Source organism: Drosophila takahashii, chromosome 3R (genome assembly GCF_030179915.1).
Source record: "Drosophila takahashii strain IR98-3 E-12201 chromosome 3R, DtakHiC1v2, whole genome shotgun sequence".
NCBI lineage: Eukaryota > Metazoa > Arthropoda > Insecta > Diptera > Drosophilidae > Drosophila > Drosophila takahashii.
Window position 1 is genome coordinate 16254159 of NC_091681.1, and position 13456 is coordinate 16267614.

The following is a 13456-nucleotide window of genomic DNA, read 5'->3' on the forward strand; positions in this document are numbered from 1 at the left end:
GGATTCCTGGCCTTCCTGTGTAGGTGTGTGTGAGAGTGTGTTGGTGCTTTAAAAATAGAATTAAGTTTTTCGTAAACTTGGACTTAATGCGCCCCTTTCTTGGCTTGGCTTGGTTTGAAAGTTTGAAAATATATTTGAAAAGCAAAGTTTATTCTTGTGTTGAAAGAAAATATGTCTGGCGTCTTTTGTATACATACAAGGTGTCCCGCCGGCAGCACAAAGCACCAGCTGCCAGTTGCATGGGTTCTGCTTTTGCTTCTGGTCCTTGGAAGTCCTGGAGGTCCTGGCACGGGACGAAATGGGACTCCCACGGAAAGTTTTGTTTGCCCTGACACTTAAAAAGTCGTAAAATGCACATTCAGCATAAAAACCACTGTTGGAAATTATGGCCACACTGCATCTAGTCGTACTCTCTCTGAACTCCCCCATTCTATATTCTATTGCTCACCCCACAACTCTGCTCTGCCATCCAGTGTTGCCTTTTGTATCATATTTTCCAGTTTGAAGTTGCCCGAGCTGCGGCGGCTTTTATCTTTAATGCATTCTACGTGCACTTTGCCCACTCGCAAAAGAACACACATACGATGGAGATGGAGTTGGGGCGTGTGGTTGTCCTGCTCAGTATTTATTGAATGAAAAGTTAAAACCATTCACTTGACACTGATTTTAAATTGGGATTTATGACTTCGCCAAGGGAGAATTGAAAGAAATCTATAAATTAATATTATCGTTGGCGTTCCTACAAGAAATCCGATGAATGTCATATTATTTGTTTAAACTATATGTTATTTAAACAATTAAAATTAATGGAGTAAAAGCAATATACGTATCAAAACACAAACAGCAAGAACAGAAGTCATTTATACAATACAACATACATACAATATTATACAACATTCCACAAAATAAATAATATACAAATTCAAAGATTACAGAATATAATATTTGTAATACATTACACTTAAAAAACCTATTTATATATACAATAATTTTATATGTACAACATTCCAATGAATAATATACATAATTAAAGATTAGAGAATATAGAACTGTTTATACATTCCAAGAATCGTTGAGCAATTAAAAATGAAATAAAGCCGACCCAAGCTTTCTTTAATTTCACTGATAAGCCATAAGCTTCAACTTATCATTGCTCTCGCTCTTTTGCTTATGAATATTTAGTCAGAGGCTGGCAGCTATGAGTCTCAGTTGTCGTCAAGAATCGGCCGCGAATAGAGCTTAATCAGAAAGGAATGTCACTCAAATCAGTAATATTAGTTTGCTTCTTTGTGGGCGTCACCGTGGCCGTAGTTTTTCCGGAACACAATTGCTCCGAATATTTTACATATGGCATAGAGGCCGACGGAAGTTTCATAGGCGTTTTTACGGCAAAGGAAACGGGCGTTAGAAAGTTAAATTTTACTGCTAAATTTGCTTGGAGGGGCTCTAGAAATGTGAGTGGAAAGTAAATCAAATATCCTAATATACTAAAAAAATATTTTCCATTTTTTGGCTCTCAGCAAATATCTAGTATCCGAGCGTATCCCAACGAAAACGAAAATTCAATTAATATTAACAGGGGACTTCGTGGCCAGGCGTTTGTTCGATTTTTTAATATCACCGATTCACTGCCTACACTTACTGAATTCTACCTAAATGATGAGTTACTATGCAACTCAATGATAAGTGAGTATAACTTGAGTTTCGACAAGGAATTTGTGACGTTGCATATTGCCATTATCTTTGCAGGGAATTCTTGGAAATTTCATTTTAAACAAACATTCGAATTAGTATTATTCAGACCACAATATATACGAAAAGTGGAAAACACTCGCCCGAAAATGCATCCAATCTTTCCGCAAATAAAACCCAAAATTGAAAATTATTACGATCCAATAAGAATTAGACACAATACAAACTATAATTTATACTAAAATATTTTTATTGTCATGGTTTGTCAAAAATGTATGTAAACTAAAAGGCAATTATTTGATAACTCTTATAATTGAAGCTTAAAAATTATTAATAAACTTAAAACTGGGTTTTTTTTGGCCTGATAACATTATGATAATAAGAATAATAGATGTAATAGTCTTTCAATCATATTTTATGCTTTACAAATAAGAATAAAAACCAAACCCGCTTTAGGAACCAGATAACCATGAAAAACACTTCCCGTTCATCAGAAAGTAGAGGGCAGTGAGCCAAGAGCAGGAAGGAGAAAACCTTTGGCCAAAAACAAGAAGGTAGAAGAACCGCAAAGAAAAAGAGACAACTGAGAAACACTGAGAGGGCCACTAGGAAACCACCTACTTTGTATCAACAGATAAAAGTAAAGTTTTTCAACATAATTTACTCAGAACCAGAATCGTGGCAGTCGTGGAGTTGGAGTCTGACTTAATTCCATGCTCGAGAGGTGAATTTCCTCGGAAACCTAAAACAAAATACATAAAAATGTCTTCTTATTTTGTTCGGGGGGTGTTCTTCGACTGCGGTTAAAAATGTTGTACGAGTACAACCTGTTGTCGGAGTTCAACTGGCAGCGGAAACTTTTTTAATACGTTACGAAACCTCGGCGCCCCCGCTGCTTCGTTTAGCGCCACCGAACTTATTTCACTTCGGGCTCCATTAAGGTAACGAAAACTTTACTTTCGACTGCTGTCTAACGGTAATGCCGGGGCATAAACCATGATTGAAAGGTGCAGACATATACACCCCGCCTTCGAAGACTCCCTCAGTTTTTTGTGGGGTGGTATAAATATTTTGACCGCGGGGTCACTGGGTTTCCTGTGCTTTCTTCCTTCTCAGTTACCTTCCTTCCTCCACCCTGCGGTTGTTATTGTTATTGCGCCCGATATTAGCAGGACATTATTGAAATTATTTACCTTTCCACCCCTCTCAGCACGTCCTATCACTTCCCGGCTCTTGTTTTCGCCCCCCCATCCTCGTTGAAAAAGTTGCATAAATTGTTTTGTTATTAATCCCAGGCCGGGCCATTGAACGCTGAAACGACTGACAGGTGTTTAAATTTCAAAACTTTTAATGGCAGCGGCAGCCACAGCAATGATTATTATTATAATTATAATGGATAACAATAAGTTTTGATTGGATGATTATTAAAATATCTTAGGGAGAGGAAATCAATGGGAAATTAAGCTAAAATGTGTAGACAATGTGACACAATGAACGCATTGAAGAAGATATAATTGGATTAAAGTAAATGAATTTATATTTAATTGACTAGTTTTTTCCATTTATTCTGGTAGCTAAAAAAAATAAACTTCTATTAATATAAATATTTGAGTGGATTCGATTAAGGAAAATTAACAAAATTAAACGTACAATAATTGAATTTATGTTGATCAATTTTTGGTATAAATATTTTTAATATATTTTAAACCTACTGTAAATTATATTTAATAGTTAGATATTGCGTTTTAATTAAAAAAGCTATAAACTAGTTTATAAACCTAATTAATAACCTCAAATTAAACAGAATGTTCCCGAAAACTATGAACTTCTTTTGGGTCAAGCAATTAATAATTTTAATTTGTCTTCGGGCTTTGTGACACTTTCTCACTATCAACTTTCAATGGACTCTTTAAGCTGCCCCTATCAACGCCCGGCACACTGTCAATTTGTCAAGTTCTCACTGTCTTGTCCACACATTCTCGCTTTCTCGGGCTTAGTGCCATTCCCATTCCCATTCTCATACCCATTCTCATTCCCGTTCTCATAATCGCACTCATCTGGGGGTTGAGTGGGAGTCAACTATCAACTATCAAGTTAGAGCCCGAAAGGAAGCATCGGTCACTTTGCACAAAGACCGGGAACATATTGTAGCACGATTTTTAAAATAAAATTAACTTGAATTTGCTCTCTTTCTCTCTGTGTGCTGGCTGGCGGACTGAAAGAAAGAAAGGCTGTCCCCTTTGGCATGTTGTCCTTGGCTGTCACACAATCACCCGCAGACAGAAGCACAATGTGGAGAAAAGTTCTCCTTTGGGCGGCGAAAGAAAAGTGCAAAAAGCCAAGTCAGTAAGTAGCAAAGAATTTTCAACACAAGAAAACTCACGTATATGTGAAAAAGGCACCGCAATAGACTGTCTGTTGTGGGTGGAAAGAAAAAAAAAATATGTATATATATATGCCACAAATGCAACATAACTTTGCAGCTTATTATTTTTTATTGCTGCTAATAAGCTTGACTTGCCAGTTAATGGCGCATTTCCGTTTCCGTTCACCGACACACACACATTTAGAGGGTAAAACCTGTCGCAAAGTTTATAATGAAAATATTTTCAGCTTAGCAACGGCCAAAGAAAGTCCGGAAAACGGAAAACGGCAAATGGCTACTTGTTGTTGTTGTTCGAAAACTCTCACAAAACTGTCAAAACCAAAAAACCCTTGTGACACACCCTAATACACACATTCGCTTAAAAACATTTTGCTTTTTGTCTTTGCCATTCTTGAGCTTATTAAAGTAACATTTTTTAGACACTTTTCATTTATTTTATTTGTCCATATTTCCTTATTGAAACTTTTTAGACCGGACAATGGTTTTCCTTCCTTTTCCACCGCCTCCGCCACTGGGCTTATCCCAGCAAAATGGCCTCATTTGCTTAGAGTGAAAAGGACATGGAGACCAGTCAAGCATTCTATTGTTGTCTTAGTGCCTCCTGCTCATTGCAGGCATTTTGTTATTGCTGTGGCTCTGCAAAAGTATTTTGTAGCTCATTTGTGTGTTTGGCCGGAAGTTGTAACTGTTCACAGGATACGTTGAGTGCCCCGATTTCACACGAGAATGGCCGGACCCACAACATTCGTGCTGGACATTCACGGGCAAGGTGCTAACATTACATGCGGACCTAGATTTTTAATGCTTCTGCTTTTAGGACAATTGCCTGTGGGGGCGGTCATTTAATTGACCGCAGTTTTCTACAAGCAGATTATCCATTTTACTGAATTTGTGTAGGTGCGCTTGCCTTTGTGTAGGTCTAATTATGCCTAACATCAACCTTTTCGCGCACTATGTAACAAGTACAATAGCCTATACAACATTTTATCTTTTGAATTACCTATCAGCACTCTTCCGTCTAATATTTTAAGTCACCTCGAATCGTTAGAATTGTAATAAGTTAGTGTATCCCTAGTCAAGCATATGTTAGCAGATAATTGTTAACCAACTAAATAAATAACAAATAACAAATTAGTTGGGTTTTTAAGAATGCAATAACTGGATTCTCTGGATTCCCCAAAAGAGTTAGTGTTATGAATTCCGAGAACATATATAGAACATATTAACATAACCGAAAATATCTTTAGAGATCCAGAGAATTGGAAGCTGTGCATACATATATGATATGTGGTGAACTTTCCAAAATAAAAATTTATATTTTACCGGAAGTAACGTGATTAAGAGCTATCCTAACCTTACTATTCATTTCACCCCGAAAGATTTCTGGGGAAATTTCATATTAGTAAGACCGCTGATAATACAAAAAATTCCCAAAAGAAAAAAGCTACAAAAAAGTTAGACTAATTTAAAAATTTAAAAAAATTAGCAATTTTGTATTTTATTTATGCTACTACAATCTTTTCGGGCTAACCACAACACAACTACATTATATCCCTTATAAGGATTATCACATTGCTTAGCCTGCAAGAATTTCAATTTGTTTTTTTACGATAAAGATCAATTTTTACACATCAATAAAGAAAGTATTGATTTTAGCTTTCTCTGCTGGCACTTGCAGCAACTTTTCACACAATTGAAAAAACGTCAGACGAAATGACAGAAACTTTTGTTACCTTCTTCTTATTATTTTTGTGTTGTTCCGTTCTTATTTTTTTGAATATATTTTTATACGTTACGAGTATAATAAACATCAATATGATGGGAACGGCAGACATAAGGCATCTGGTCCTTGGCTTCAATAAAGAAAAGGGCGACAAACAAACCGAAAGCCGAGCTGACAAAAGTTTGCGCAAAAATCATAAAGTGCAGGCAAAAGTTTCTGGCCAAAAGCGGGCAACTCTCGTAAAGTCGTAAACCAGAAAACCGGAGGGGGGAGGTTATCCCGGGACTTGGGATCCAAGAAATCGACCAACATCAATTCGAAAATGGCGCAAAAGTGGCAGCGATTTGTTTGCATGCTGCTGTAGCTGCTATTGTGGTTCTATCAAGCATCCTCGGTGGCCATCGGTGGTGCATTTGGCCAGTTTTTGCATTTTGCATTTTGCCCACTTTGCATTTTATCTTTATTTGCATTGCGGCTAACCAGCGACAAGCATTCTTGTGGCCGGACATGTCGAGTGGTTTTTGTTTTGAAGAAAACTTTCTTTTTCTGTTCGGGGGCCTTTGGATGAATGCCAGTTCGCAGTGCAAGTGTCAAAGATTCTTTGGGACATTGGAGCATTTCGGAACATCCAACAGAATGTTTGTTATAAATTAAAGCTGCGGTCGTGTCTGCAGGGGCATGTACTTTTATCAGAGCGCAGATTTGTGGGCCATAACTTGTGGTGCTCAGCTCAGAACACACACACATCGCATTTATTCGCTCGGGGCCATGTTTCCGCTTAGAAAATGGTTTTTCTTTTCAATTGCGGATTTTCATAAATTGTTATCTCTTTAAATTGGCTTTTAATTGGTCGGCAGGGGCCTCGTCGCCGTGCAATTGTTATGTTTAATTATTCGGGACTATTAAGTGAAAGATTAATGAGCCTGGGGTTTTTGCGGTGGCTTTATATTGTTGTTGTCTATTATTTATGGCCAGCAGTGTGGGGTTCATTTACACAATAATTACACAGCGTTATAGCGTGCTCTCTTAATTGTTCGATTTCAAACTAAAGTTAATCCTTAACTGCAACATAACTCCTGGTCCCAACGAGCGAAACGTAATATTCAATGGACAATAAATTAACGGGAGTGAAAGCATAAATACAGATGGTAAAGTTTGGAAAACTTTAAGAATGTCAGGACAACACACGGTGTTGCGTCCTCGATGTCCTGGCGATAGAACGCACAGGCAATAACAATTTATATGGCCGAGGGTGACATTTCAACATGGCCAGGACACGTACTGAAAGTTGGACGCAGCCCAGGGCGTAGCGGTATCATTCAAAAAGGTGCTACAACCTTGGTGCGGACAGGAGAGCATTTAGAAATTAATGATAATTGACACAATAAGCGACAAGTTGAGCTCGAGCCCTGCTGGCAAATCCAAGGGAAGGGCATCTCGGCCTGGACTCTCCTCTCCGGCCCGTGGGATAATAGTCAATGACATTAGAAGCCAATAAATAAAAGCGAATGAAAACAAACAGCGTGCAGCCCAGCAAAACGTGCAGACATCTGCCCTTGAGTAGACAAATACACAAGAAGAATATACCTAGAATTAAAAAAATGTAGATATACATGTTAACTTTAAGATATTTAGAAAAATTTTAAAAATATAGTAAATAAATTTTTAAAATTACAAGAAAATTCCTACGATTGTTATGTGAATTTTTCAGGGTGAAAAGGAAAATAAAATGCTTAATAGTAACCAAAATCCAGTTAATTTGGAAGGCGGCAAACACATTTAACGCTTAATTACTTTGAGGCAGAAAGGCAATCGTGTGAGCAACCGCACACAAATTTCTACTTCCTAATTAGGCGGAAAAATTAACAGCCCTTCTCCAAAAAGCCAGCCAAACCCACACCACTTATTGCGCTTTGGCAATCAAAGCCACTGACAGAAACTATAAAATTTCAGAGCTCACGTATGCCGCTCACTTTCGCATTTATGGAAATAATTAAAACTGATTTGGCGCCCGTTTTATTGGAGCCTTAGCTTTAAGCCGCAACAATCATTGCCGCCCCCTCAATTAAGTTGCGTTCATCATGCACGACTTTGTCATTCAATTAACTATTGCACTGCCAATAAGTGAGTGGCACATAAAATGTGAGAAAATGCGAACGTGACCGCGCGCCAAAGTTTGGTAATGTACTGGATTGCTATCTTTGAGTAAACCCTCAATTTTAGTGAAGTACTTATTAAGATAGCTTTCTTTTGACTGCAGTAATTAACAGCATCTAAACATCATTGTTTTCTGAAAATTATGTAAGTGTCAAAATCATCTGTAAAATAAATGAAATAAAAACCAGTTAAAAAGAAATCAACAAATTTAATTCAATTAAATTTTGTGAAATTAAAAAAAAAAATTTTGTTGGTTTGTTTTTTTAAAAACATATATAAAAAAATATCGGTAATTTTTGTTACCTATTTTTCTGATTAATAATGGTGGTAAAACAAATCAATATTATTAATACTTTTCTGGTTAATATTTAATAGATAATATAGGTACATATGTAATACTAAACTCTTATGTTCATTTAAAAATCAAAATAATCTCTTCTTTGAAATAGTAATTAAAATTTCACAACACTTTAGGTTTTATACATTTTCTATTGATCGAAAATGTGACCTTTTATCACAGGGAAACATTCAGAAACCCGGTAGCTTCCCTTGTGAATAATCCCTTTCGACTTTGCGGCATCCAAAGGCGATTTTTGGCCAGGAAAATGGTAGCTTCAACTTTTCGGCTCAGCCTGGGCAGCTGCTTTGTTTTTGGAAGCTTATGTGCTCATATTTTGCATGCCCCTGAACTGGGGGAAAGTCGGGGAAAAGGCTGGCGTGGCCAAAGAAGCCGGAATGGATTCTGGAATTTGTGGCTAAGCTTCGATTCGTTACAATTGGCCAATATTTCGGCTTTGTGCTGTGAAACAATGCGGCCTAGAAGTTTGGCAGGAGATTTTTGATTTTAGCGGTGCAAAGTCAAACGAATTCCCTTATGTACAAAGTTTTGCCCTCTCTATGCCTCTAAATTCCCTTTCTCCCCATCACACTTTCCTCTTACTTTCTTTTGTGCCTGTGCTTGTTGATGCGAACGAAACCGGAAATGAAAGTTCTGGCAATTGAGTTATGGATATAAAATTGCGCTTGACTTTCGCCGCTCCAGGGAGACGCTAGTTTTGGTTCAATTATATGATTGGCCTCACAGGAAAGGTCAGAGTTGGCTCTGCATCATTCGGAACGTCAAGCAGTACTCGATCGAAATCCCCAAGTTATTTCCCTCTCTCGTAAACACTAGCGAAACACTTTAAGTGGCTAGAAGCCACTGGGCATGGGAAGATATTTGGCGCGACTGCCAAGTGTGAGTGGTAGAAGTTCGTTTGTATATTCCATAACCGCGTTCACAAATCTTCCCAAGCGAGTCAGCGGAGTACTCAGTTTTGGCTACATCATGACAGAGGTGAGTATGATTTTAAGAATTATTACGAAAAAGATTCGTGAAACCACGTTTCCTTAAGCTAATCTTCAGAATATTTGAGTTTTTATTTCCTAAAGGTAATTCCTACATAATTGTTTTATTAGATTAAACATAAATTTACTTATACCTGGGGTGATTGCATCGTAACATCTAACCATAAAGGTTAAATCTAGATTTTCCTTATAACAGTCATTTTAAGACGCCATCTATCACTGGTGTGTATCCTACATTATTTTTACATGTAATATTAGAGGTAATGGAAAACATTGGTAATCATATAGGTAAATATAATCCCAGAGTTCCTAAAGTTTCTACAGTACGTGTAGAATTATTATTTTTTGTTTTAATTCTACTTTAGAGGAATTTCAAAAAAATATGCCCACCATTCATAGAAAAATATCATATAAAATATGTATAAAACGTTTAATAATCTTTGAAATATTCGCTTACCACAGAATCTCTCAAAGTTCTTTAAAAAGTTGGCAGTGGCGAACTGCAAAGCTGAAGCTCTTGAAACTGCATAAACTTGCTTTCAAATCAATTTTAATCACTATCACCGGAGGAAATCTCCTGAGCCTCCTCAGCTCCAGGTTTTTCCTCCCTTTCTTCCATTTGCTCCTCATCGCTATCAGAGTTTTCCATGGGATTTGACTTAAGTCGGGCTATCAGCTCCTTGGCGGGATTGAAAATGCCATTTGTTTGCTGCGAGCAGATGATGCAGCGCTGTGACTTTTTGTATTGGGCCAAAGCGCATTTTTCACAGAAATAGTGTTTGCACCTAAAAAAAAAATAGGAGGAAATGGTCAATGATTTCCTAGACTAACTGATTCTTAAGACTCTACTCACTTGGTTACTACGGGATTGACAAAGCTTTGTCGGCAGATGTGGCACTTGAAAGGCAGCGACTCCTCGTCCGAGTGAATCTCGTACTTGCCATCATCGCCATCTGAATCGGCATCTCCTCTCCGCTGATTCTCGTGATCCGCCTCCAGTTGCCAGCCTGCCTTGTAATCACTGCGATCGTGCAGAAACTTGCAGCTGTCGCCGAAGCCACAGTAGCCCGTCTCCTTGTAATCCTTGCAGATATCCGGCTGGTAATCCCACCTCACCGTGGCCCTGAGATGAGCAGGCGCCCTGATGGGACCGCTTCGCACCATTCCGGAGCTGGCATTTCCTGCCGCCGTGTCCTGCTTCTTGTAGTACTGCGCATAGTTGTTGATTCCGCGATAGATCTTGTCGTCCGCCTTGCCCTCCAGTTCCTCGTTGATTTTCAGGGATCGCGCATGGATCGCCTGGGCATCGCGATCCAGTTCCGTGTCCATTTGATTGACGGACGTGGCGCCCTGATCCTGTGGTCCACTGGGCAGAGCCTCGCGCTTGGATTTGTAGGCTATGCCCAGCTTATCATCGTCGGAGGCGGAGGATGTGGCATTCTCATCGGCTGCTCCCGCCTGGCGCTTCGCTTTACTTAGTGTCTTGGTGCTCTGGAAATTGGGATTCGTGCGCTTCCTGCGGTTTTCGGCTCGCACTAAAGCACTGGCCTTGCCTTGGGCCTCCTCATCGCTGCTTTTCGCTGGAATATTTAGAAATATTAACCAATTTTAAACAATTTCTTCCATTTGGCGGTAATATTTTTTGCACTCACCTGATTCGTTGCTGCTGCTTTCCTTTTTGCGGCGAATGGCGGCTCCTTTTTTGATGTTTCGTTTTTTGAAGCCAAAGGCCGAGGTGCTAGCGGGTTCTTCCGACATTCTCCGGCTTTTAATGAGGCGTACTTTTCTATTAATTTACGTTAAAAACAATAAACAATCTATTTCGCCAATTTGTCATCCGCGCTTCTTCTTCTTCAGGTAGCTAGCGACGGGAGTTTGGTAACTATCGTAATTAAAGTTAGTATTTTTGTGGTATATGCGGGCACACTGAAATGGTATTTGGCGGGTGGATTGAATTTTAAGAAGGAAAAAAACTGTTTATTCAGAAAATCAATTTATGTTGAAGTAAATGAGAATTTCACAAGCAAAATATATCTGAAATTCTTACATTACAAACAGTCTATAAACACAGGCACACAACTTAACAATCAAGTGCTAACTAATGGCAAAAGTCGAAAATCAAAGTTTCTACAATAAAAATATGAATAAATATAATTTGGGGGAATCAGAAATGTGAAGACCAAGCAAAGAAAAATGTTTTCAAAAACAAATATTTTCAAAACGCCGATACTATCGATAGATCCATCCAAGTTTTGAAAGCTCCACCAACAAGTAGGTTTATTTGGCGCTCTGCAAACGGTCACTCTGTTTATTATCGTTTATTTTTAGAAACCAAACCTCAAAAACACGTAAATTTAATGATTATTAATTATTATTATTATTATTTATTAATTCTTATTGTTTTACCCGCAGAACATGACTCTGGAACAGGTCTCATCCTCCAAGTGCTTCGAGGGCGAGCAGCGCGTGTATCGCCACCGATCCGGCACCTTGGACTGCGACATGACCTTTGGCGTCTTCCTGCCGCCGGCGGCTCTGGAGGGCAAACCCTGCCCGGTGCTCTTCTTCCTCAGCGGACTGACCTGCAGCCACGAGAACTTCATTCAGAAGAGCGGCTTCCAGCAGCACGCCGCGCGTCACAATCTGATTGTCGTCAATCCGGACACTTCGCCCAGGGGCGTCGAAATCGCCGGTCAGGATGACGCCTACGACTTTGGCAGCGGCGCCGGGTTCTATGTGGATGCCAAGCAGGAGCCGTGGTCCAAGCACTACAAGATGTACAGCTATGTGACCCAGGAGCTGGTGGATGTGGTCAATGCCAATCTGCCCGTGGTGCCCGGCAAGCGGGGCATCTTCGGGCACAGCATGGGCGGCCACGGAGCCCTGATCTGTGCCCTCAAGAATCCCGGATTGTACCAGTCCGTCTCGGCCTTCGCGCCCATAACCAATCCCACCGAGTGTCCGTGGGGCCAGAAGGCCTTCGCCGGCTATCTGGGCTCCAATACGGCTGATTGGGCCCAGTGGGATGCCACGCTTTTGGTGTCGCAGTACGAGAGTACGCCGCAGGAGCTCTTCATCGACCAGGGCGGAGCGGACAACTTCCTCGCCGGCAAGCAGCTGCTGCCGGAGAACCTTCTGGCCGCCGCCGATGGCAACGCGCACATCCAGACCATCTTTAAGCAGCGCGAGGGCTACGACCACAGCTACTTCTACATCGCCACCTTCGTCGCCGAGCACATCGCCTACCACGCCGCCCTGCTCACCGCGACTGCCTGAATGTCTCTTTTTGCTCGTTATTTTCCATCGGTTTGTATTGTACTAAAACGCTAATTCAGTCATAAATCAAGAGTAAATAAACTAATCTACACGGAGTTTCTAAAATGTGTATTTCGAAATGGTATAGAATATTTTTAAATAGGTATTGTAGTATTCTTATAAGGTTTTAAAATCGGGTACAAGAATTTATTATTTTTGTGTGCTAGTTCAAGGTCATTAATACGCAAAAATGAATGACATACCCCCATAGTTTCCATGATCGTTCCTATACCAGCAACTACTTTATTAATAGACTTCTTATAAGATTCTTAAACTATCTTTAAAATTGCAAGAAATAATTATATCTCGTGGAACAACTATGTTTTCTTAACAATTGAAATTCAAATAATTATTATCATTATATCATTATCATTAAGTATTCTTATAAGGCTTTTAAAAACGGGTTCAATAATTTATTATTTTTAAATGACAGTTCAAGGTCATTTATACCTAAAAATTAATTTTCTTTATTCATTTTTTTAAAATTTGTTTATTATTACATAGACGCATAGTTTTTATGGAAGCTATCTGATCGTACCTATAGCAGCTATGTATAATACTGATTTATTAATCAAATTTGTATTAAATTCTTAAACAATCTATGCAGGAAATAACTATATATCAGCGAACAACTATGTTTTCGTAACAATTTTCTAATAATTACACAATGCAACATAGAAAATTTACCTCGATGGATGCTATATTTTTGAATTCATTACGAATTCCCAAGTTAAACTGCGTTTTGCAAAAAAGTTCGTCAAGATTATTAGCACAAGAAATTGGCCAAGGTATCACAGGCAAAGGGTTTCATTATTTGTTTTGATGTTAAAGTTTTT

At 39.0% G+C, this 13456-nt stretch overlaps 2 protein-coding genes across 3 annotated transcripts; one reads left to right on the forward strand and one right to left on the reverse strand.

Annotated features, from left to right (window-relative positions):
• The first annotated feature begins 9060 nt into the window (after nucleotides 1–9060).
• LOC108056852 (S-formylglutathione hydrolase) lies at nucleotides 9061–12677 on the forward strand. Of its 2 annotated transcripts, none has more exons than XM_044394049.2 (2): nucleotides 9061–9294; nucleotides 11718–12677. In XM_044394049.2, the coding sequence occupies exons 1-2, from the start codon at nucleotides 9166–9168 to the stop codon at nucleotides 12579–12581; spliced, it is 993 nt and encodes a 330-aa protein (XP_044249984.1). In that variant the 5' UTR covers nucleotides 9061–9165; the 3' UTR covers nucleotides 12582–12677. The 2 variants fall into 2 exon arrangements, with proteins under 2 accessions (XP_044249984.1, XP_070072509.1); XM_070216408.1 differs by lacking the exon at nucleotides 9061–9294 and adding an exon at nucleotides 11566–11653.
• On the reverse strand, nucleotides 9717–11179 carry mdlc (RING finger protein mdlc). Its single transcript, XM_017141832.3, has 3 exons — nucleotides 10958–11179; nucleotides 10159–10885; nucleotides 9717–10090 (listed from the first exon to the last, which is right to left on the reverse strand). Exons 1-3 carry the CDS (start codon nucleotides 11061–11063, stop codon nucleotides 9856–9858), a joined length of 1068 nt encoding a protein of 355 aa, XP_016997321.2. The 5' UTR covers nucleotides 11064–11179; the 3' UTR covers nucleotides 9717–9855.
• Nucleotides 12678–13456: the final 779 nt, after the last annotated feature.